Source organism: Pelobates fuscus, chromosome 3 (genome assembly GCF_036172605.1).
Source record: "Pelobates fuscus isolate aPelFus1 chromosome 3, aPelFus1.pri, whole genome shotgun sequence".
NCBI lineage: Eukaryota > Metazoa > Chordata > Amphibia > Anura > Pelobatidae > Pelobates > Pelobates fuscus.
The window spans coordinates 84089154-84115745 of record NC_086319.1 but is presented as its reverse complement, the minus strand read 5'-3'; the positions used below and the strand labels follow the sequence as shown (position 1 = coordinate 84115745).

Genomic DNA, 26592 nt, shown 5'->3' with positions numbered 1-26592 from the left:
TCCTGCATGTACCTGTTTGTGAATAAAAGCCAGGCTGGATGAGCCAGTCGAGAGTTCCTGTTTTACCCTCAAAGTGATGTGTCGTCTCATTATTGGGGGAAGGATTTATTGCATGCTGTTCCAGTTGACTGCTAGGAGTACAAGCCTATTCGTATGGTTCCTATTCAATGGTCTACAGCATTCATATGCTTGGGAGAATTTAAAGGTTTCTCGGATTCGGTGATTGTGGTGTCTGCCAGAGTGCTTGGAGTCCTCAGGAAGCACTAGGAGCATCCATTAACGGAGGTACTCGGTCGGGGTGCCAGTGGATCCGTTACAAGCCCTATTTAGGCTTTCTTTATTGCAAGTTCTGTTTAATTAAGATTTTCTTATCCCCTGCTATGTTAATAGCTTGCTAGACCCTGCAAGAGCCTCCTGTATGTGATTAAAGTTCAATTTAGAGATTGAGATACAATTATTTAAGGTAAATGACATCTGTTTGAAAGTGAAACCAGTTTTTTTTTCATGCAGGCTCTGTCAATCATAGCCAGGGGAGGTGTGGCTAGAGCTGCATAAACAGAAACAAAGTGATTTAACTCCTAAATGACAGTGAATTGAGCAGTGAAATTGCAGGGAATGATCTATACACTAAAACTGCTTTATTTAGCTAAAGTAATTTAGGTGACTATAGTGTTCCTTTAAGTTCTAACCCATTCTTCAGTGCCGTTTTTATGGGCGCTACACAACTTTAACATGCACTCTTCTGTCCTTGGTTGCTACCACCCCCTCACTAATGTGATTGGCCCTGCTTAGGAACACTTTTGCAATCCGGTCAATCCTCCATAATTTCTTTTTACTGCCAAAACATTGGCTTCATAACATCCTATTCTCTCCCTAAAAGCGCGAGAAACACTTGTTGTGGGAATATCACTGTGACAGAGAGCAGAAAACTTCCTATATATAGACAAAAAAAGTAGATTAGATATTATGGGGGTCTTCCATCTGTGGCTAACAGTTGAGGGCTCCATTGAAATTAAAACCATTGTGACATTGTACTGCAGCACCCGCCTGCCCCATGGTAGGGCCAATTAATTCAAAAATTCACAAGTGTTCCCCACTGCCCTTACTCATGATCTGCAGGTGACTTGTTCAGTTCCTAAACTGCGCTTTTATTTTTATATAATTTAGATTAATTGTAAAATCTCAAAGCCCCTATCTACAAGAATCTTTGTACAGTACTGGAGAATAGTTCTCATTGCTGGGTAGATTTTTAATATCTGCAGTGGCCAGATGTTTTTTTTTATGTAATAGTGTAGCTTGACTGCCATCTATTGGGCATGTGAGTAATTGTGATCAGTAGAAAAATTCTGTAGATATATAATTTTAAAGGTGTGTTGTTGTTGTGTTTTTTATTTATTTTTATTTTTTGGAGGTAGGGGGGGAGGGGTTCTCTCTCTCCAGATTGGAATTATTTCTAATGCTGATTCAAAAGAATTACATCAAGGCCCAGGTTAATTATCTGCCCCTGCGGAAGATTTTAAAAGTTCTGCAGTGATTTAAAAATAACGCAGAATTAAACATAACAATAGCATTCACTTAGAGAACACTTTATTTTCCACAAGTAGAGGGATCTTGTAGTACCAGAAAAACAAACCCATTTTCCTGGCACTGTAAGCTCCTGGAGTGCCCCACGGGGCTGAAGGGGTAAAACGACAGCCGGCGGGGGATACCTAATGTGCATGCATGGCAATGGCCGCGCACACATTCGACCTCCCCATAGGAAAGCATTGTTCAAATCTGAGGTCCTTTAAGGACATCCAGCATCAGATTAAGGACCAAAAGTCCGTTTGGATTCTGGAAGCCCTCAAGTGGCTGGGCAGACTTAGAGCTGCAATGTAAACATTGCAGTTTCTCTGGAACTGCAATGTTTAACATTGCAGCACTAAGTGCAAAAGGGTCACAGCACCCAGACCACTTCAAAAAGCTGAAGTGGTCTGGTTGCCTACAGTGTCCCTTTAACACAGCACTCCAGAAATGAGGTAATCAATATTTCTATTGCATTCAAACATAAAACAAAAATTAAAAAAAGAAATTTGTGTCCTTTAAAAAAAACTAAAAAAAAAAAAACTAAGGTTGAACTTTAGTAGACCTGCAAAATTTAATTTCAGATGGTTCGTCTGAAATGCCTGTAAAATCACACCCAGACATTCAATTCAAACTTTTGCGCAGTTCTAAAATTAAAAAATATTTGTGCAAATGTTTCATAAGCCTTATAAAAATTCCTCTTATTTAAATAAGCAATTATTAAATAATATTAAGATGCACTTATTAATATGAAAATATTATTTATTAAATACATAATACCAAGAAAAATAAGACAAAATGGCAGATTTTGTTTAAAAACTTGCCTATGGCTTTATTTAACTGGCTTGTACTGATCTTAATTTAATATTGTTGGATAATCTTTCAAAGTGACTTGATAAACTTTTAAAATGTATTTAATATTATGAAAAATATTTAAATTGTTTTTAATATTTTAGATTTTTTTTTAATGTATAATAATATATAATTTTATACATGATATTGAAATTTTAATATATATATATATATATATATATACATACATACATACATACAAACCACGATTCCCGCACTCAAGTTCCCTGGTCTTTAGAATGCTCCGGTGCCAACTCCAGCCATAATACAGGAATGAAGATGAGTGTACTCTGGGGTCTGTGGTAAGTATAGATGCTTTTATTCAGCACAAATCATACGTCAATGTTTTTGCGGTAGGACTGAAACGTCGATGTATCATTTGTGCTGAATAAAAGGTCTGTGTGTATGTCTTTTTTTGTTTTTCTAGTTCGTTTGTTCGTTCATTCCAAACTCTGGCACTCACCTTCAATGAGTGGGGGAAAAAAACTTTTCCAAGTAATAAATAATAAACGGAGCACTCCTTAGGAATTTTTCATAAGTGTATTAAACAAATAATCAACGTTTCGACCCTCCTGGGTCTTTAATAAACATTATACTTATGATTTTATATAGGTGCAACTACATTTTTCTTTGTTTTTGGTCTAGTCATAATTTTAGTCACCCCTCTAGGTGTGGTACACAGCTTATTAGCTTTCAATGTTCGTGTTTTGACACATACATATCTATCTTTTTTTTTTTTTTTTTTTTGATCCGTGTTTTATTTAAATATATTGTACTTTCTAATGTTGTAAGAGGCAGGCTTAATTATGCAGTTTCAGTTTGATCTACTGCAACAACTGGCAGACCCCGGTTATTTGTTAGGGATGACGTGTGTAGCACGATAGGATCCTCATCATATTTCTGTTCATTTCAGCCTATCCCCTCAAGAAAGATGAATAGAGTGTACAGCACAATGGAAGAGAGCTTCCCACAGGCCACAGTGCACTTCCTGTCCGACTTTGTGTCTGAGAATCACTACCCACCCAAAGATATCCTCTGCCACGTCATCAGAGCAATCCTTCTGGAGGGAGAAGATCCAGGCATCAAGTGTGACGCATACACACTCCTTATGAAAGTGCAAGAGTAGGTGGAACCTATAATCACTTGACTTGTGGCTTTGGTCCTCATTGTTTTAGAATGCTGTCACTTATGAGGTCTGCTTTTTAATATTTAGAAGCAGTGATTATTAATGACGTTACTGCAGATATTTTGTGAACTATATTTCTCATTTTCCTCAGTCAGCTTTCTGGTTGTCAGAGCATGATGGGAAATGCTGTTTACAAAATATGTACACTGCTTAAGTAAGCCATTTGTAGTGGTTTTGGTGGCATCTAAAAGGTTTTAGTGTATTGATAAACTCTAATTTGATAAAGGGATTAGTCTTTAATAATTTCACAAAAAAGTACACACTATTGTGCCCAGATTTAGCTGTAGTGATTGTGATTCAATTTTACACCATTGTTATTCCCCTCCTCCTCCTCCCCTAGGTAATCCCACTAGTGGCTGCCGGACTGACAGCCACTAGAGATGGAGTTGACTTGGGTAGCAGTGTAAGCCCTGCCAACCGCACATGAACAGGCTATGTGCCGCAGAACCACTCAAATGAAATGGCTGCTATGATCTTATCCATCAGCTACCATCATTGTATGAGTGAAACTATGACTGGAAGCTAAATTGCATAACTCATAAACCCCTTACACCTGCAGGACTTGCCTGTCCATCTTTAACAGTAAAATCTAAAAAAAAAAAAAATCTTAATTGTAGGTGGGGGTTTGTTTGGTTTTTTTTTTGAGTATTTTTCATTTTCACATCTCTAATCTTTGATTTACCACAGATAATGAAGATTCTCCTCCCATTCAAATAAAAATGTATTTAAAAAAGCTCAATGTTTTTTTTGTTTTTTTAAAAACTCTCTGAAAAAGGCAAATAAATCGAGAGCCCAAATTGCTTGGTCTACAGATATAGGACTAGAAATCGATATAGCAGAATGAGGGAAAAGTTGGATACAGGTTGAGAGAGTTACAGACTGTCTAAATATTCAAGAACTACAAAATACAATAATGCACAGATGGCACTTTGCCCCCAATAGACTGCATGAAATAGATCCTATTCAATGCTCACTATGCTGGAGATGTGGTTTAAATGCAGGAACATATATGGTGATCCTGTAGATTAGTAAACAATACATGGATCAAAGTTTTTTCCATATAATTTTAGATATTTTACAGGTGAAAATGATTGTATCTCCGGAAAAGGCCATCTTACAGCTACACCTAAATAATATCAATAAAAATTGCAAACTTCTGTCTATACAGATCTTCATTACTCTGACAAGGGTATTGAATCAAATAAATTTACAATGCAATATGGAAAAAGGTTATTTTTCAAAGATTTGGTTCTTGTATTAAAATATGGGATCCTTGGCTGAGTTCTTATCCTGATGGGATTACATTTTAAATACTTCTCAAGGATTCTAATAAAACGGGAGGGAAGGGATGCGAACGGGAGGGACCAGGGACACCTGGTCGCGCAGTCTCGTCTTTTGTCAGTGTTTTGTATGTATATTATGGACGTAGAATAAGTTTATGATACAGATTAATAGACAGAACTATAAGTATTATATGTCCCTAATAGTTGTAATTATGTTCTTTTGTGATGTTGGTGAATATGGACGCTGATAATCTGATTTTTTTTTAATGCATTTTTGGATGTCCAATTTTCTGTTATTAAAATAATAAAATATACGTTAAAAAAAATATCTACAATGAAGATTCTACAGAATTGTCGATTTTGTTTTAGTACTGTATAAATCTATATGACTAATAACGTGCTGCAGAGCCAAAAACTTACCACTGCTGATAACTACACATACCACTATGGTCATGCAAATGATTGGTGATTTGGTTTTAATTAGACTTTATTTTTTTTTAGACTCCATCCAGCCAACATACATACAGTAGCTTGGGATTGGGACCTGCTGAAAGAAGTTATGACAAAAAAGGTAAATGATAAAAGAACAGACTACCAACTTTTGCAGATCTTGCTCTTTATCCAGTGAGTGTGAAGTAGGCAGCTGCCTATGTTAAAATGCCTCTTTGTTGGTGACAAATACATAGGCACCAGTTGACATGTCTTTGGGTCACCATGATGACTTGGCCCTGACTCAACATATTCACCAGTCCACTTCATGTTAAACACATGGCAGCATCATGAAGCCCTCTCGTATATTTTATCTACTATAGACTATAATTTAATGTTTTCAGAATAAACCCATGGTTTGTGATGAGTAGATAAGTGACTTGAGTTAAAAATAGGATATGCTAACTTTAATTGTACAATGTGACAAAAAACAAACGTGTTTAGTATTAAAATAAGTGATGGTGTGAGAACCTCTCCTTCAAACACCAAAAACTTGTACAAATAAAATTTTAAAAAGACAAGGAAAAATGTGGTGGTCTGCACAAAAATATATTTTACCTGTGAACTTCTTTATTATACTAGCTTTTTCTTCTTAAAAATAAAACCAAAAATCTAAAGCAATACTAGTATAGTATTTTTTTTAATAAACAGTGGAGTATAGGGAGCTATAGCATCACACCCAGACCTGGCTCTGGTGACTCTTTTAACCCCTTAAGGACCAAACTTCTGGAATAAAAGGGAATCATGACGTGTCACACACGTCATGTGTCCTTAAGGGGCTAAACCTTTCTCCTCAATATTAATGAAGATGGATTCCAAACGCTTGAGATAAAAATAGCCTAATTTGAAACCATTTCAACTCAATAACCAACTATTACGTTCACCAGAGTTACTCACTAAATTGTGCATTTTCAGAATTCAAAGTGACTAGCCAAACTGAAGACAGAGCTGACTTACACAATGTGTCTGCTGTTATGCCCTAAAAACTAAGAATTAACTTTTAATTCGTGACCATTCACATTTTATTGAATAATCCGGTAACTGCTATTTAGCATTAATAAATCCTATCACTTATATCTGCTTTCTTTGTGCAATCCTTCAGTATAAATCTGCCATTTTCAGGAACGTCCAGCTTACCTACTGTTCCTCCAGTATGCCGTGCAGACCTTACACGATGATTTCCATAGGAGTTTACGACGACGAAGTCTGACAAACTGTCTGGCTAAATCAATGTTATCTTGCGATAAGAAATTCGGCAACATCCAGTGAGTGACTAATAAATGATAAAACTTTGGCCGGGAGTATACCCATAAGGTTTGAGAAGCCCATTACGGTGGTTGTGGTAAGCAGATTCACACAATCACAGACACTGCTACAGGTCAAGTATTTCTCCCAAACTTGTGCATTTAGGGAGGTGGGTGTTCTATCAATCTTTGTGCCGTGATGAGTGTGGCATTGTGCCTGCTGTGTTTAGTCCCAAATATGTAATCATAAGGATAAATAACTTTTATCAGATTTAATTTTGAGTGATTTAAACAAGAAAATGTGCTGCACACAAATAGTGTGTGTCTTCTTTCTTTAGGTAACTAATATGAAAACAAAATAGAAACTGATTAACTTTCTGGGACAACCATTGCACACATGTTCGTCACTGCACTCAGGTTCTGTATAATTTCTATAAGGGTGACTATCCGGGATCTAAAAAACCGTCCTGCAGAAATGACAACAATTAAATTATTTCAGTTGCTATGATCTAATTTTCAAAAAGTGTTGTTTTCTTTAATGGAGTGGCCAAACGTGTTTTGTTTGTAGGATGTTTCTTATTTTTGTTGTTTGTTTTTTTTTTTGTTTTTTTTTAAAGCACACTAATTATATATTGAAATATTACTTTTGATAGTTAGATAAGTCACACAAATTGATCTTGGTACTGCAGTTATTTATCCTTCTGATTGATTTTAAAGGATCACTATAGGGTCGGAACACAAACATGTATTCCTGACCCTATAGTGTTAATACCACCATGTAGCCCCCCATGCCTCCATAAATATAGTAAAAATCTTACTGTATTCAAGCCTGAAGCTGTAACTCTGCATGCTGTTAGACTCAGAAAAACAAGCAGCCTGCTGACGTGGTAGCCTGATCCAATCACAGCGCTTCCCCATAGGATTGGCTGACACTGACAGAGAGGCAGATTAGGGGCAGAGCCAGCATGATTCAAAAACAGCCCTGGCCAATCAGCATCTCCTCATAGAGATGAATTGAATCAATGAATCTCTATGAGGAAAGTTCAGTGTCTGCATGCAGAGGGAGGAGATACTGAATCACAGGATGCTGTGCACAGTGCTGCCCTGTGCTCTGCTGACGGCAGATCTGAGTGGATGGAGGCATATTATGCCTCCATTTATTTATTTATTTTATTATTGCTATTTATAAAGCACCAACAGATTCCGCAGCGCTGTACAATTAGTGGAGAAACGTACAATATACACAGACAAATACAAGAGGTAAGAGAGCCCTGCCCGTAAGCTGATATCTAGCCATTAGAGCTCTTTTATACAAAGTGCTTGGCTAGATGGCCCTTGAGCTTACAATCTAAAGGAAACCATGGGGATTTGAGACAAGAGGTAGCAGGGGAAGTTTGGAGGTGATGGCTGAACGGGTTAACAGAGAAGCAGCTATTGGTAAGATGTTAGGGGAATGAAGAGGTAATTGGGTGAGAATCTCAAACAGCTGGAGGAGCATGCTATATATTTAGGGGGACCCTGGGTGGGCAGGAGGGGGGTGAGTGGGAAGTGGGGAGAAAAAATGCAGTCTTTCACTGAGTTGAGTGAGGCCTGAATAACAGAGAATAGGATTGAACAGTTATATGGAGGTATTTACAACTGGGGAGGTGAAAAGAGGGGGAGGGGAGGGGAGAGGGGTAGAGTATCCATGTGTTCTATACTATTAAAAAGTTTAACAACCAAATTCGATCACCCAAAATATTAACGGTCTACATGAAATATTGGTCAGAAACATTAAATGACTATAGTACATACTGCATGCACAGAATATTACAAACTACAGGTAAAATGGTTACAAATCTATAGTAATACATGAGAATGTTAGCAATCCAGGAATACAGGAGGTGGAGTATCTTCCAGCTTCAGTCAGTACCTGAGAGTGGTAGGTGTTTCACTGCAGGATGGAAAATGCAGTCTTTCACTGAGTTTCACTCCGAAGTTCTTCTGGTGCACTCTGAGTGACTGCAACTGGAGGTGTTCCTAGCTTTCAATGTAAACACTGTATTTCTTTAGAAAATACAGTGTTTACACGAGAGAGGCTGCAGGGAGCTATAGTACTCACCTGAACAACCTCATTAAGCTGAAGTTGTTAAGGTGTCTATAGTGTCCCTTTAAGTTATAAAACAACATAGTGTTGGAGAGACTTTTCCTGCCCATCATCTACACAACACAGGTTATATTTTGGTTCCTAATTTTGAATCCATGACACATTGCTCATTAAGTGTTTGTTTGAAAACGTATATAATATGTTTGTACTGTAATTTTAAGGTTTAAGAAAAATTAAAAATAAAGATATAGAGAGAGATATGAAGGAGAGGTGGTCTGCACTCTCGGTCTTATAAAATGTAACTTTTATGAATTTACATAAAAAAAATGCAAAGTTCGTCAACGTTTCAGTCCCGGTTCGGGACTTTCCTCAGGCCCATTAGGTGACTGGTGTTTTGATGTTCCAGAGATGTCATTAATTGGCTGATGGAAGCAGTGAGAAACTCCTGTGACCTCTCGCCCATAGAGGAGAATGAATGCCACTCTAAGCTTGACAACCAAAGGTAGGGCTATGGTATCTGTAGGTCTTGTGTTTCTTTCAGTAAGCTTTACTTGGTAGCCAACATTCCTAAATTTTCCATTTACAGGGAGGTTTTCCTCTTCCAGCGCATGATCTCCATTGCTGTTGAAATTGACAATTCGCCTGCAATCAGCTCTATTAGGATTGCAGATTTTACATTTTCCTATTTGATCGATATTAGAACCAGGCAGCAGAAGTAAGTAGGATAGGATGTACATGTATACATGTTGATGAAAACTATATCAAATGGCACAATATATCCTTCCAGCAATTTGATTTCAAAGTACCACTGTCAGTCCAAAGGTGATATTATTTATTTATTCCTTTCTTTTCCAAATGTGCAAGAAAGAAGTTGAGCCAAAAGTAACATTGCCATTTTCTTAATTTATTTTTTATTTTTTTTGAAGTGGCGGGGGGATTTATCATTGATAACAGTTACTAGTCTAGATGATGATCATGGCCTACAGAGTCTGCTGTGTACACATTGTTCACAATTTTCACTTTTTTTTAATATTTTTTTTTTTTTTTAAATAATGGGTTTGGTTATCCTGCAGTTTAGTTACCTCATGTGCCAGGCAAACCTTTTTGTTAATTGTTATATAAGTACAGGAAGTGTGCTCGTGATTTAATTTCGATGAGATGTCTGACTGTGACAGGTTTTCATTTTTGTTTTTTCTTAGGGAGATTTTTCTAAACAGTCTTGAAAGCCACCTGCTGCGGGCCAAGATTCTGGAGTTTCTCTTTACCCACAGCTGTCCGGGACTTACTCCGCCTACTCTTTCTTTGGTCAATATCCTTTGCTTCATAGAGCACTTCAAACTTATCCCTGAGCAGCAGGTGAGTGTTCGCTGGCTTCAGTCTGGATGGAAATCTTACCAGTTTGCACCCATGGTGTCTAGTCTGATTTTCAACAACTATATTACTGTGTGATGTGTGCCATTTATTTATATATAGTGTATTGGAATTGTTTATGCATGCATATTCTTTTGGCTCTGTACTCTTCATGTTTTCCCTCTGTCGTTGGTTCACTTTCCTGTATCACTGTCACAATCAATGCTATGAACCTTAAAGGGTTATTCCAAGCACTTCAATGATTTGAAGTGGTCACTGGTCACAGAACTGGACGTGCTTGCTTGAGGCTCCACTCTAAAACGCCACCATAAGCTACAAAGGCACCTTAATATAGCCAAAAACTAGAAATTTCCCCCTGGTGGAGAAAAGAGCCCAGACCAGGGGGCGACAGTTGCAGACCTATTAGCGGCCTTGTGGGCCTTACCACCCGGATCACGAGATGGCGGTGGTCTTGGATCGCCGGCTGCTGCCACAGCGCCACGTGCAGACGGCGCCGCTGCTGCGGGTGAGCTCAGCCAGGCACGGCCCAAATCCTAAATGCCCTGGCTGAAGTAAAGACCTACCTGGCCGCGAAAAGGCGGAGTTGGTGGTGAGCATATTTGAGCCACTATTGCCAGAAATTCCACAAGACATGTACATGCACAAGTGCTCCAAGCCAGGAGACTGGAGCAGAATGCCCTGAGAGATATCATAGTGAGATTCTGTTACTTTCAAACTAAAGAAGCCGTCGTTAAGCGGCCATGAGAAGGCCCCATTACCCACGATAGTGTGGTAATCTCTATCTAACAAGATGTGGCACCCCTCACGTTAAAGCGGCGACAGGAATGGAAGCCGATTACTGAGGTCATTACACAGGCTTAAGTGAAATGTGCCTTGCGTTACCCCCTTTAAACTCATGTTTTTTAAAGCTGGCCGTCCACATGACTTACAGCCGGGAGGAGACATCGCTTCCTTTCTTGGTACTCTAGGGCTCCAGGTACTGAACACCCTATCACCAATGGAAGCTGACGCAGCGGACCTGCCGCACGTACGGAGAGAATGGTTTCAGGCCGGCGAGTGATCAACTGTGACACGGGAGGAAGGGAGCCACCGGCAGGCTGGACCCCCCTGGTAGTGGTGTTGTAAAATGGAGGGGATACTCTCAGTGGAGGGTGGAGACTGGTGAATTTTGGGGAAGAAGGGCTTGATTTTGGGAGTTTTTTCTCTTTTGTGCTCACCTGGGAACATTATCGTTGCTTATAATTTTTTGAGGGAACTCTTCCTACTTCTCCCTGACTTGTGTCTTTGAGCCACTTTGGTCTTTTTGGACCAGTCCTTCCCTACAGCTGGTTATGTTGATACGCTACTCCCTACTACACACAATCTTACAGGAAGGAGCCTTCAGTCACAAGAAGGGGAAACCAATTTGTGGGTGATGGGGGAGGGGTGGCTTTTGTAGGCATTTGGGACGTTCTAATCTCTAAAATTCGAGATTTACCCCATGGTATGATTCTGATGGGTGGCGGATTTTAATTAACGCTGTGCCGTGTCCTGCCATCGACAGAAGCTTGCATTAGGGGTTATTACATTCCCAAGGCAGAGGGGGACAAGACAAATTGGTCCATAAGTGTATTCAGAGTACCGGCCTACTGGACGTCGGCACCTCATGGATCGTATTTGCGAATAGATTATTTCTTAGTTAACAATCTCGGTTTGACCCGCGTCGTTGAATCTTCGATCGGGTCTATTACGTAGTCACATCATGCTGATGTCACACTCAAGATAGGTAACCTATGCACAGCTTTGCCATGGTCCTGGAAGCTGAACACATCTGTGCTATGCGATCCCTTGATTGTTTCAGCAATACGCAAAGAACTGCAGGAATATTTCCTCAAAAATGATTTGGGAGAGCTAGCCCCTGGGACGGTTTGGGACGCCCATAAAGCAGTAATTTGGGGGGACATTTATACAGATAGCAATCGTTAAAAAGAAACGAAAGATACAAATGTTGAACTCATAATGGAATCGCTGCTTTCTCTGGAACAACGACACAAAATAGACCCTACTATGGATGTCCTCCCACAATTGAAAGCTTGCGACTATCTGTTCGGGATCTACTAGTAGAGGACACGACCAGGAATATCTTGTGGTCCAAGAGGACCTTTAATGAAAAGGCAAATGAAATGGATACGATCCTGGCCAGATCGCTTAGACCAATGCGAACATAATGTGCATTCGACATCGTGACGGAACATTAAAAACCAATCCAAAAGACATTGCAACAGTATTCAGAGTTTTATAAAGAGTTGTATAATCATACCCCGCAAAGCCAGACCCCCCCCCCCCCCCCCCCAACTGAAGAAAACGAGCGCATCGGCTCATTTCTCTCCAAACTAAATTTACCTAAGCTACACCCAGAAGCAGTAGATGTTCTCAATACTAAAATTACTAGTGAGGAATGGATAATGCGATCTCGAGCCTCCAAGGCAACAAGGCCCTGGGACCAGATGGCTTTAATGGAGGCTATTACAAAGTGTTTTGCAAAGATCTGATTCCAAAACTCTAATTGCTCTTTAATGATTTTAGAGAAAGAGGAATCAATCACCCAATTTTGCATATTTAAACAAATTGAGTTTATTTAGTTTCTCCAATGGCCATGAGAGACTTTAGCTCACCTGCCACGTCACGGCAAACCTTTCAGGTGGATTCCAAAAGAGGACAGATAATATCCTTTGAGCTTAAATCTCGAACGAACCTTCTCCGTTTGTTTGTTTTTGTTTGTTTGTTTGTTTGTTTTGTCCAGGTGTATACAGATCAGAGACTTTGCAAAGCAGATATACGTCAAGGAGGCAGCCCACAAATCCTTGTCCTTTTATGAGAGACTTATCTTATACGCATACCTGTGCACGGAATCAACAGAATGGGAATTACATTTCACCGTGGGAGATGGACTCGGTGGAGGAATTTGAAGGTATAGCCTGGCAGGATATTTGAGAAGCGGCAGGTTCTTCCTCCATATGCGTCACACTACAAGAGCAATGCTTTAAGACTATGTTCAGCTGGTATTTTACCCCAGTAAAACTAGATCATATGAAAGACCCCAGCCGACTTGTGCTGGAGGGGGTGTGACTTTAAGGTTGCCCCCAGATACAAACCCTTGGACCAAAGTCGGGGACGTTCTAGAAAAGATTTTTCATAGGAGACTGGACCTGACAACTTGGGTGGGCCTCCTGAAAAAACCTGTGGATGGGTGGACTAGAATGGAACAAAACCCTGATCTATAAGTCACCTTAGCAACCAGACATGCTATAGCCCAAGCTTGGCTGCACCCTACTATTCTATCTATATCTCACGTTCTTGACAAAATTAAAGAAATATCTCTGATGGATAAAACGACGGTGCAGGTGAGGAACGCTCTAAATAAGTTTGAGAAAATCTGGGAATCATGGACTACATGTGACCATTGTGACTGACCCAGAGCAACACTCATGAAGTTACAGAGCCTCGTTCTGTCCCATCCCCCTCCCCATCTGCCCCTGATTGGGTGCGACACCTGGTGATATTTTGACAGGGTGAGGGACACCAGCGACCACCTACTTCACTACAACACTTTTTTCAGTCTTTTTATTATACATTCTATCTTTCTTTCTCATACTCTTCTCTGGTACTTTCTGTCCCTTGATATAGTCATTAAGGGCATTTCTTCAGAGCAATATAATAACTATGGCCAGAGTCATGGGGACTCTTTTTAAATCTCTATTCTTTCTTATTTAAAAAACATATATATATATATATATATATATATATATATATATTTGTGTTAGGTGCTTATGATAGTACAGTGTGAAATACCATTGTAAAAACTGGTTTGGAATCGTCACAGTTAAATCTTCTTAATTTCTTCTTGTCTTCAGTTGATTGAGATATATACGTCTTTTGTATATATAGTCTTGGGCCAAATGCTCGCCACAATAATATATGTCTATATTATTGAAAAGTACTAATACGCAATCTGACTTACGGTTTCTTCAGGTTTATTCTTAGTTACGGATACATAATAAAACAACAAATGATGTTACAGGATAATGAACATTCAACAGCAGATGGTAATTGCTGGACTCCTGACGTCTTTACATCGAGCGAGAGCCAGAGAGAGCCAAGAGAGAAGAGAGAGAGAGCCAAGAGAGAAGAGAGAGAGACCTCGTGTCCCTCTGTTACTATATAGAAGTGCCCATACTGACGTCAGAGCATAACTCTTGCCCTATAAGGACAAGACCCCCTAATCCACATTCCAGAGCTCTCAGACAAAGAAACCCTTGTGACTTATACCATCTGTTACTTATGTCAATCCACACACCCATATATATAATCAATAGAAACATAGAATATGCAATATTCTACAACCATAAATAAATGTAGGATAATAAAAAAGAGCAAGTCGGTTGTGGTGTGCCGGAACCGACGATGAGGTAGGCCTGAGAAAGAAGAGGGCCTACCCAGGGAAAGAAAGATAGAAATAAATAAATGTTAAAATGTGGTGTGGTGGGAGGGTCATTCAACGCTGACCTTGAACGGTAAGGAGCAAGGTAAGGGGAGTGCCTTAAGTAGGCTAGGGGTAGCAAACCAGCACCTCCCACAAATCCAGGCAAAATTGCCTTAATACTTGTGTTAGGTGCTTATGATAGTACAGTGTGAAATACCATAAATACATGTAGGATAATAAAAAAGAGCGGTTGTGGTGTGCTGGAACCGACGATGAGGTAGGCCTGAGAAAGAAGAGGGCAAAAATTAAGTAATCAAATGTATTACAAACAACCAATACAGATACATTTATCAACCAGACATGTTTTTGAAAGCATCCTTTAATTCTTGTACCGGGTTCGGTATGTACCGTGAGTAAGCGGATGACTTCCAGCGCCCCAGTGTTTTGATAACATGAGTTGGGATGTTGAAGTTAGCTGTTTATGTAAGTGAGAATATTCTCTATCTTATCGTGTGGTAGGCTCGTTTGCATTGTGGCAGAGTCTAATTGGATACCTAGAAAAGTGATAACCGTGTCTGGCCCCTCTGTTTTCTTAGGGGAGATAGGTACACCTAGTTGCTCAAATAGCTTAGTGGTAGCTTTGAGACTAGTAGGAGGTGAAGTATTCTCCTCGACCAGTAGAAAATCGTCCAGGTAATGTAATACAGTAGGGCATCTGGCTATGTTCAATAGTAACCAGCACAATGCTTTGGCAAATGTGTCGAAAATAGCTGGGCTACTTTTGGACCCAAAATTTAACCGGGAGAAAAAATAGTAGTTCCTGGACCACTTGATGCCATGCAGGTGCCACAGTGTGGGGTGGGTTGGTAGTAATTAAAATGCGTTAGTAATGTCGGTCTTACTAAGCCAGGCTCCAACCCCTGCTTGTATGATAGCGGTAATGGCGTGATCTATGGTGGTGTATTGCAGGGAGAATTCCTCAGAGGGTATGAGGGAGTTAAGACTGGGGTTGGCCGATGAGTGGGGTGCCGATAAATCAATGATGAGTCTCTGTTTTTGGGAAGATTTTCCTGTGACACTACCAATGGGGTTAGTGCGCCATTCTATGAATGGGGGAGTTTTGAAAGGCCCCAATACGAAGCCCTCAGCCACTTCTTGGGCTATGAGGGTGTCAACCGCTGAGGGGTTGTGTTGTGCGGGTTGTAGATTAGGGCATTCCAGAGCTGGTATGTGTAGGATACCTGTATGGAAGCCTTCTGTTAAACCAGAGATAAAGTCTACTAGGTGTCTGGATGGGTGCTGAGACATAAATGCAGTAAATACTGGCATATTAATGGACGTTAGGTAAGGCTTGGAATACATTTTATTTGGACACATGGTCTTTGCATGTGCCCTAAAACATTTTGAACAGACATGCAATAGTCTACATCCACTATAATTACAAGACCCAACATTGAAATTATTACATATCTGTGACTTGCCCAGAAACTTGATTGGGCGTCCCAGTTTGTCTCTTGACAACTTCTCTGGAGCACCAGAGGAACTAGCTCCTTGCGTGGAGGCATAGGAGGAGCAGTATGCACAAGCTGGTGTTCTTAGACCTGCAAATTGTCTGCAAAAAATGACGGTATCAATCCTTCCCCAGTTGGACCGTGTTCCGTACTAGGAGAAGGCTCCAGACACTTTTGCAGAAAAAGACCTATGGTAGTCATAGAAGGCTGAACCACCATATTTGTTGCCCAGGTCTACCAGCTTGTGTATATAGAGATCAAACTCCTCTCTTCTGTTGGGATAGACCGCACAGATGACATCCCTGTAAATACCAAAGGCTAGTACAAATTCCGTGGTAGTCAGTTTTCTGTTCAGCCGGGCATCCCTAGATTTGACAACAACAGATACCTCATCATAAGCATAAGTCTTATTCTCAACAATATCCTGGGAGGCAATCAACAGGGAAGCCAGGTTGACGACTTTACCTTCCAGGATATCCCTTTTTATGTGCTCAGGTATCATATGAGCCGGGCTAACTTCCTGGTCATCCAAGGTGATGGCTGGAGCAACTAATGGCAAGTCGGCTGGTGCTTGTGAAGCAGCAGCTGGTGGCCCTGCTAGAGTAAGGGCCATGGTGACCGACTCAAGTTTCTCCAGCCTGGAGTTGACCTTGCTCATGGATGCCATGAGTGAGGACAACATGGCATGTATGTCTCCTGGGTTAGACTGGCTAGGTCCTTCCCCGGCATCCATGTTATTTGTAGATGTACGTAGCAGTTCGAAAAGTTCTGCTTTCCTTGCTGTAGCAGGGTAGGGGATTTGTCGTCTCCTCAATTCCGTGCTTATACGCGGGATTGTCCAGGATCTGATTGATGCTGGACTAGCTAGCTCTCCTCCTTGCGTGGGAGTGACTGCTCTAGCCGGGGTGCTAGGCAGGGAGAAATCCTCTACCCCTTCCTGAGACATACTATAAACAAAACAATTAATTAGTATATAAAACCACCAAATTGTACTGGCAGGCTAGCTAGGCCGGATGGCGAAACATTATACTTGTTTGGTGACAGATGAGGCCCTACTAATTGCCAAGCGGCTTGAGAGGCTCTATCTATGCGTTGGCGCGAAGGGTTATTGAGGCCACTTGTCGTAGTGGCAGGAGTTTTAGGCCTCTCGGTGACTGTAAGACAGAAAACAGGGGAAGGGAGTGACAGATGAGGCCCTCTCTATGCAACATGCGAGGCGGCTAGCTAACGTGTGGCCCGATGGGTGTTTGCCTCTTGAAACGTTGAGGCGGGGTGTTGGCCTCGCGGGACCACTAACTGATGGCGACTGCCAAGACGGGTAAATACCTATTGGGAAGCCTGTGACCCTATTGCCAGTACTCTAACCTAGGGGGAAGAAATTAAATGTATGGTAGAATACCATATGAGCAGGTGTACATACCTGGTAGTATGACAAATTCACAGGAAAAAAACGTGTGGAGCAAATATATTAAAGCTTTACAGCCTGAAATGGGTAAAAGAGAATAGTATGGTGAGTGTGGATTGTTGGAAAGAAAACAGACTTGTAGCCTGTAGCTGCAATGTTTTTATGGTTTGCTGGAGTATGATTGAAAATAAAATGTTGTGATATACCATGGGAATAGAAATGTGTTACCCAGGAAAAGTGATGCCATGGCTTTAATAAGACATCTGAGGGAGGCCGTGGCTTATGTACAAACAACATATGTGTTAAATAATAATGGTGTGTAAGGGAAACATAAAATGTTTTATATATATATATATATATATATATATGTACATTACTGTGCAGGAAACGTATGATTGGTTGGATCAGTACGTGTGATTCAACCCGAGTATGCATGAAAAGGAATTATAGCCTTATGTTTCATGGTTAACAAAGAAATGAGGCCTGTAACGTAGGCTGAGTCAATTTGTAATGAAATGGATAATTTATGAAAACTCCTGGAAGCGTGGGAGTCCAATGGTCCATACAGAAATGTTAGCTGGTTTCATGCCCTTAATGTAATAAGGGATACCTTTAAATAGCAATGAAAATGGTCTGTCTATTAAAACAAGCAACTATTTAACCGAATGTATATACATGAAATGATGAAATGTAACTCACGAAACAGATCTATGTGAATACATAGCAGAATAACCGAATCTAGTATGAAGGGAACCAGAAGTTAGCACGAATAGCTTAAACGTATGCACTTTAATGCGAACAGCAATCGTGCATGAATATAACATGAATAAGTGCCGAACGGAAAACACAACCGAAATGATGATCGTTAAATGAAGCAAGGGAAAACAGTTGTGCGAAATGATCGCTTCTCTAATACGCATGATTTAGCCGAACAATTTGTACGAAATGAATCCACGAGAAAGGCTGTGTAATGCGACTGTGCAGAGAAACCGTAAAGCGAGGACCCGTGCTGTACCGTGCGCCGTGGGAACCGATCCTGGCGTGACAGGTAGGTCTAACTTACGGTTTAGGAGTCCCTGGGACGCGATCTACGACGAAGATCCGGGTAAGAAGCTGGACGGACGGAAAAGGCCTGCAAGAGGATTAACAGCTTGCCGCGGAGAAACTCGTGGGTAAGAAAACCAAGATGGCGTCTGAGAGAACCCAGAAGTGGATCCTCATTCAACGCTGACCTCGAACGGTAAGGAGCAAGGTAAAGGGAGTGCCTTAAGAAGGCTAGGGGTAGCAAACCAGCACCTCCCACAAATCCAGGCAAAATTGCCTTAATACATATATATATCACCGTATCACTATTGTCACAAATTAATGGAATTCTGCATTTTGTACCACTGTGTTATTCTATTTTTTGACCACAAATAAAGAATTGAAAAAAAAGTTGATATAGACAAAGATAAAATAAAATGTAATGTTTGTTTTCATTCTAAAATGTGATTAGTGCACAAAAACTCAATGGATTATAAAAAATAAGGAAGGGGAAAAGTCAGATATATACTAATTGGAGATGAGTTGAAGTAAGAATGTATGATCTGGCAAACTGAACATCTGTGTTATCACTGTCACCATTTAAATACTACTCTTGTGTTACTTAAAGGGATTCTCCAGTGCCAGGAAAAATATTAGTTTTCCTGGCACTGCAGGACCCTGGAGTGCCCGTCTCCATCCCACCCCCTATCCCAAATTGCTGAAGGGGTTAAAACCCCTTCAGTAACTTACTGTAGTCCAGCGCCGACGTCAGTCGGTGGGGGAGACCTAATGCGCATGCGCAGCAATGGCTGCGCTCATTCATTAGACCTTCCCATAGGAAAGCATTATTCAATGCTTTCCGATGGGGATTTCAGCGACGCTGGAGGTCCTCACATAGCGTTAGGACGTCCAGCATCATTTAAAACACTTTTCGCGTTCTAAGAAAAAGGAAGTCCCTCTAGTGGCTGTCTGAAAACTGCAATAATTACACTTGCAGGGTTAAGGGTAGTGGGACTTGGCACCCAGACCACTCCAATGAGCAGAAGTGGTCTGGGTGCCTGGAGTGTCCCTTTAAAATGCTAGGGTGTCACAGTGATACAGTTTGGTTATTACAAGCTCAGAATAAAACATATGTATTACTTTCATATCTTGTATTCTGTATATACCTAATTTTGATGGCGAGTGATCGTGTCGTGGCCAGTCACCGTGAATACATGCGTTGGCTATTCGTGATTACTCTGCAAGCCAAGTCCAACATTCGCGCTATCTTTTAATAATCAACTGCTGTCAGATTGTGTCACAGAGGCAATTTGTTGGCACAAGGAGGGGGGAAAAAACACCACGATCCACCATTGGGAAGAATCTCAGTTGGAAGGTCGCTATACACGCTCCAGGAGTCAATCATTTGCGAACAGATTGACCCAATAAATGGAGTCCCCACAGGGTCCGGTGTGCTCAACGGAGTACTTTTGAATGTGATATTGGTAACATTTATTTACTAGAAGCAATATAAATATAAGGTTATGTCCTAGAGCATTAAAGAGTGGTTGTGTCACCTTTGGAGAAATGTTTGTTTATTTGGTGGATAAGAAATGGAGTACAGTTTTAGTACATTTCCCAAATACTGATGCCTTCTGTTTTCTGTGCTTTCTCAGGGTTCAGACACGAATTGGCAGAGATGGGATGAAATGTTACATGACATCTGCTTGCTGTTTTTCAGTTATCAAAGGATCACATCAGGTAGAACTTGCGTTTGACACTTTATATTTTCATATAAAATCACATTACTGAAGCTGTTCCGCTACACCATATTTAGCCATTTTTTTTCCTTTTAAAGAATTGGTTAACATATTCATGTGTCACCTGTGGCTTTCGATTATAAATACATCAGTTTGGAAAAAATGCTGCATCTGTAAGCCCAGCCCTCACTCATTTATGTCACAAGTGGATGACATACAAAGCCATACATTTTCTTTTTTTTTCTTTTTTTAATTCAGTTTAAAGTAAAGATTTTTTTCCCCCAACTGCCTTCCCCCCTAGTAAGTGCACACTTTTTTTTTTTTTTTTTTTACAACTAGTAAGGTAAAAGATTAAAAACTCAATTTGTGTTCATAAAAAAACACAACTAAACAAATTGTAAATATCTATATGCAAAATATCTGTTTCTACGATTTTATACCAGGAGTTGCAGACAATTACGCCCTTAACGGTTGTAGAATTTAACTTTTTGACTACTTCGAGTGAGCGAGAGTTAAGTCTCACTCTAGTTGAGATCTTACCAGTGACCAGGCAGATCACACCTCTCAAGAAAAATGTTGGATTGGATTTCTGACTGAGGAAAAAAAAATTTTTTAATCTGTCCCTTATTTTACAGATAATTTACTTACACGTGTGACAGAACGCATAGATGACCCAGTCTCACAGGTGTCAAATCATCAATTAGACCTAACAAAAAAGGATGTGGAAACTCAGCTCTGCACCTTCGAACGACGGATCTCTGATGGGAAAAAAATTCCACCTGCTGTGCTAGAGAGGATTCAGATGCTAAAGATCTTACTGTCTACTGCTATCGAAGGGCAGCCATGAAAAAACTATATATATTTTTTTTAAACGCTTGGTTGTACCTAACACTAAAGAAAGATTTAAGAAGAATATAGAACTGTGCTTTCTCTCATGCTGGACAGGAGAGCTATTGCCACTATGCACTTGATGGATTAAAGCAAAAATTTAATTTGAAACTTTACAGATATATCCAGAATACATATTTTTTTAAATCTTCATTTATTTATATTTAGGCCTGTCGCCTAGTATATAAAGTAATGAAATTAAAAACACACACAACTAACCTCATAAGGACCGCTCTGCAAAATTTGCTTCTCAAAAGAATAGTTATTTTTTTTCTTGGTATTTTTTACACTGGAACGCAACTCCATAACGTTTAAATCCCTGACTAGTCATGGCTTTTAAATGGACACACCGGCCATACAAATAAGAGAAGCAATCAGTTTGTGTGCACGTGATGGAACATGCAAAAACTGTGACATTGCATGAACGTGTACATACACAAATATTGTGACTTCAAGATTGCTCAGGAGACTTTAATGTATGCTATTGTGGTTATGGTGGCAGGAATCCCCAGGCACCATTATAGGGTATGATGTCAAGCCTCTCATAAATTATGTGACACATACCTGACTGTCGGGTGCACGCAGTCTTTCTGGACTGTGCCGCTACACAAAAGTGGAAGTGCATGCCAACTTTGGACATTATTCATTATCTGAGAGCATAATGCCTTTCAGTCAATTATTAATGTCCAAAGTTGGTAGGGGGTTTGTATGCTAATGGGGATGTATGAACTGCTTCAGCATATCAGCAAAAATTACAAGGACCGTGGGCACCCAAGGGAGCCAGGTAGATATTCATAATTGGTTTGATAGCTTAACCTAGGCTATAGGAGTACTGGCACTACAGCGTACTGATTGTGAGTCTTCAATGCAAGTACTCCTGGCAATACTTCACAAATTGCCTTTAGCAATCAGTTTCCTATTGAAAACAAAAGCCAAAAATTGAGCTCAATTCTGCAGGATTTACCCATAGATGCACTCCAGATCTTTTGGACTACACCTCCCATGCTGCTTTGCCAATTTTATGGCTGTAAGAGCACTATAGTAGATGTAGTCCACAATGTCTGGAGTGCTCAAGATTGCATACCGTTGGTCCTAAGGGATTAAAAAAAAAAAAATGATGGTCCAGTTCCAGTCTGTACTTTCCCTTAATTACCTGTTTGAAAAGTGCTGCCACTTGTGTCACGAGATTGTGGGGGGTATATTCATTCTGCAATTTACCAAGATTTGTTTTCAAGTAATGACTGATGTTTAACATTTGTACTCCAGCACTTTAGCAATGTTATGGCATTGTTTATAAATATATAAAGAATTTCATTTTTTTAAACATTTTTTCAACAAAGTAGATTATTGTGATCATTATGGGTATGAATGGCAGTAAATGCAATTTGGGGTTGCAAAGCTAGGACTACAAATGGACCATTTTAGGGAAGAACACAAAGCTATATTAAGTTTATTTATAAATGTGTTTTATATTGTACCCGTCGTACATAAATAACAAGGGTTTGCTTAACATTTTATTTACATCTACCAGATATTGTGGGATGCCATGCAACTTGCATCCTTTGCACAGGTCTTGTTGCTAGTTTTGGAAGTAAGCTTTCTGGTTTCTTTCACGCTAAATACATATTGACTGCAGCAACATGTACCGTATATTGATTCAGTTTTCTTTATAAGGTGACAGTCCATCAATTGCCTTACCTCTGGAAAGGGAAGAAGTCAATCACATCTGCAGAGCCAGAACCTAAACAGCCAAGTTTTGCTCTTCCCCAGTTTTGGTTTTGCTTTCTTTAGAGATGGTTGAGTTAACGTAAAAAGGAATAGTTTGTATTTTTACGCATCATAGGCAGCTAATGGCTGAGAACATCAGTTGATGCCAGCAGTCTATCACTGGCCACCAAGCTAATACTTACCTGTTCGTAGTCCACGGACTCGAGTTCCCATAACTTGAGATTAAGTTATGGTGCTGGATTGGCCCTTTAAGATTTAAATTTTCACTTCAGGCAAATAAAAATCTTCATTGTTGGTTTTTGCCTAAATGTGGGCACATTGGTAGTAGCTGCTGAGCAGGGTTATGTGAGTTTTTGTATATTAACACACCTTTTAGAGACTTGGTAGTTCTGAATCAGGCTATATGTACTTCCAAACACCATTGCCTGTAGCTCTACCAGCCTTAAGCTCTATAGAGTGGCCAGGACCCCTTTTACAGTAATTAAGGCAGCCTTGGGGGGGGGGGGGATCTGCGCATGTGCAGATCAAAACTGAGGCTTTGGTGCAAAGTTTTAATCTGACCCCAAGGGTGTTTTGTCAGCATAGGTTCTCCGTGTCATTAGCCCTCCCACACAGTTGAGGTTTTTAAGGTGAGATTTATTTACATCTCATATTCAGTCCTGCCTCTCAGGAAAAAGCTAAAAAAGAAAGAAAAGATTTCAGCACCAATCCATAGAAAAGCCACGGGTAAGGCCATACATTTAAGTTATATGTAATGTGTAGTCCTATCAGACGGATGCAGGAAGAAAGCGTGCAATCTGCGTTCAGCTGAACTATTTGAAAAATCTATGCAAAAAGAAATATTCCTTTTTATCCGTTCCCAGGATGACTTTTCACAGACAGCTAGGCTAGAGACCAGATTCAAAAAAACAACAGAAGGGCTTCATTGTTCATTGTCAGAACTCTCTTCAGGAGAATGTTCTAGTGCATCCATTTCTGAAGCTTTAAATCCTGGCTCGAGCATGGATGAAGGTCTTCCCACCACCTGAACTTAAATTTATCAAACAAGTTTCTGCTGTTTTACAGGAAGATGAACCTACTGCATCACAGAATTCTGGAGCTGGTCCAGAGAGAGTGGAAAAACCCAGAGAGACGTACTTTTCTTTCTAAGCACTTTAAACAAATCTTTAAGTTGCAAAAAAAAAAGGGGGGAGGGTTTTTCCAAGGTTGATATTCAGATGATGCAAATTATGAAGGAAAAAAAACAAAAAAAACTATCCTTATAGGAGAAATGTCTGTCGTAAAGGATCCTATGGATAAACGTACTGAAGCATCATGCAGACTATATATATATATATATATATAATATGCAGGTTTCCAATGTAAAGCTGCAATTTCAGATACATCAGTGCTTAAAGCACAGAGCCTGTGGTTACAATCTTTAGAAGATGGGAAAATCAGATAAGGATCTGGCACATTTGCTTTATCTTTTACGACTATCCAACAAATTCCTATTAGATATGTTGGATAAAATGTTAAACCTATCAGCACGTATCATGGGATTATTTTCCGTAGCCAGCAGAGCATTATGGTCCAGAATCTGGATGGCAGGTACGACATCCAAATCAGTGTTATACAAACTTCCATTTGAGAAAACAAGCTGTTTGGTACTCCATTGGAAGAACTAATTAAGCTAACTTACCTTAGAACATGGCACACATTTATTCAATGCTGTATACAGAAAGATTGTTTCGCTTAAATCTTTAATTTTTACAGGACTGTTTCCAGACAGGTCATAGTGTAGACCTTAAGGTCCAAGTCTCATCTTTAAGCCATTTCCTTGTTCAAGATTTGACATCTACCATCCTAAAATGTAGAACTTTTAAAATCTGTTTTTCTGAAACGCCCTCCACGACTTCTTTCAGAACATGGTATTTGTCACTGGTTGCAAACCTTCTTTTGAATTCTTACAGAAAGCATCTGTCATTTTTTTTGCCCAAAGTGATCCAGGCAGACTATCAGCCTATTTCACTATCTTTTTGCCAGGAACAATCTGAAGAAAAGTGTCATCTCTCACATGTTAAAAGAGCCTTGGAAATCTCCACACAGATCAGCAGATTTCAGGATCTTGGATCATCTATTCTTTGATTTTCGGGGTTCCTTCAAGGGTAATGAGACTTCTAAGTCTACTATTGTCAGATGGCTTATGGAAGCAATCATATTAGCTTAGGAAGTCACTAATATTCTCCTCACATGTCCGGTAGAGGCTCAATATACAAGGGATGTGGCTACATCATGGGCAGAAAGGGCTGCTGCAGCTACAGAGGATATCTGTAAAGCAGCTACATGGTCTTCATTCCATATATTTATAAAGCATTACAGGCCGGACCTATTTTCCTCCTCTGAAGCTACTATTTGGTAAAAGGTGCTTCAAGTAGTGGGCTATTGATATTCCCACAGTTTTTTTTTGTTGTTGAAGGGATCTGGTTATATCCCATTTGTTTCAGTACTGCCACTATATGACAGGAAAAGCATAAATTTTTACTTACCGTTAACTTATTTTTCCTGAAGATTAGAGGCAGTGCATTACAACTGGGATTTCTAATCTGGAGGGATAAGGCAGGCAGGCAAACCCACTTTTTTTTTTCTAGAACCTCCCCCAAATCTCATTTGGCACTATAAAGTGCCTTAAACACCCAAGCTACCCAGAAAATATAAAAGCCAGATAACTACAAAATGTTTTATTAGAAAAAAAAAGGGGGGGGGGGGAGGGAAGTGTGCACTGCCTCTTATCTTCAGGAAAAATACATTTACAGTAAGTAAAAATGTATGGCTTTTCCCTTCAGATTAGAGGCAGTGCATTACGAAAGGAAGAACACAAGAAATCGCTAAGGGAGGGACTCATTGAACCACTGGCTTCTTCCAAGGCCAGTATGTCTAATGTTTTGAAAATGTGTGGAGAGACGACCAAGTGGCTGCTGCACAAATTTGTGAAGGTGTAGCTGAAGCACTTAAGGCCCATGACGTGGACATGGCTCTAGTGGAATGTGTTTTAATGGATTCAAATGGAGGAACTTTTGAGGATGAATATGCCAAACAAATACATCCTTTAACCATCTGGCTAGAGAACACTTCGAAACCATCAAGCCTTATCTTGCGCCATGAAAAAGGACAAAAAGGCTGTTGGATTTTCTAAAGGACCTTGTACTTTAATTAGAAGACATTAGAAGGGTGTTCGCAAAAAGTAGGTAGAACTATTTCTTGATGGACATTAGAAGTTGAGCAAACTGTGGGAATAAAAGATGGATCAAGTTTCAAAAGAACTTTTTCCTGAAGGAAAATAAAAAAAGGATAATCTGCATTAAGGGTCTGAAGTTCACCCAAACGTTTAGCAGAGGTAATTGCCACAAAAAAAATGTTTTGAAAGAGAGAATCTTAAGAGAAGTTTTTGCTAGGGGTTCAAAAGGAGGCTCACACTAGATTAACACTAGATTGAGATCCCAAGGTGGAAAAGTGTCCCTGATGGCAGGCACCAAGCGAGACAACGCTTTGGACTCATATTTTAATTTCCAGGTTTTTCAAACATCTAAACGAGAAGAAAGTGATGGCAGAAACTTGGGACTTTGAGAGTAGCAGGTCTGAATTCTTTGGCAAAGCCCATCTGTAAGAATTTCAGAATATTCAGGATAGAAGCTGATAAAGAGTTTTCCTTGATCTTGAAACACCAAATAGAAAATCTCTTCCAAATTCTAGAATAAATCTAGGACGTGGAATCATTTTTGG

The 26592-nt window shown here is 39.9% G+C and overlaps 1 protein-coding gene across 1 annotated transcript in view; it reads left to right on the top strand.

The window, feature by feature from the left end:
- The window catches only part of SIMC1 (SUMO interacting motifs containing 1), a 49675-nt gene extending 27312 nt beyond the window's left edge, over window positions 1-22363 (top strand). Inside the window, exons 3-10 of the mRNA XM_063447324.1 lie at window positions 3329-3537; window positions 5386-5455; window positions 6496-6638; window positions 9110-9205; window positions 9290-9418; window positions 9903-10059; window positions 20131-20215; window positions 20850-22363. Coding sequence (XP_063303394.1) covers window positions 3329-3537; window positions 5386-5455; window positions 6496-6638; window positions 9110-9205; window positions 9290-9418; window positions 9903-10059; window positions 20131-20215; window positions 20850-21061 — 1101 coding nt within the window. The 3' untranslated portion in view covers window positions 21062-22363. The remainder of the gene's footprint in view (window positions 1-3328; window positions 3538-5385; window positions 5456-6495; window positions 6639-9109; window positions 9206-9289; window positions 9419-9902; window positions 10060-20130; window positions 20216-20849) is intronic.
- The last annotated feature ends 4229 nt before the right edge of the window (window positions 22364-26592 follow it).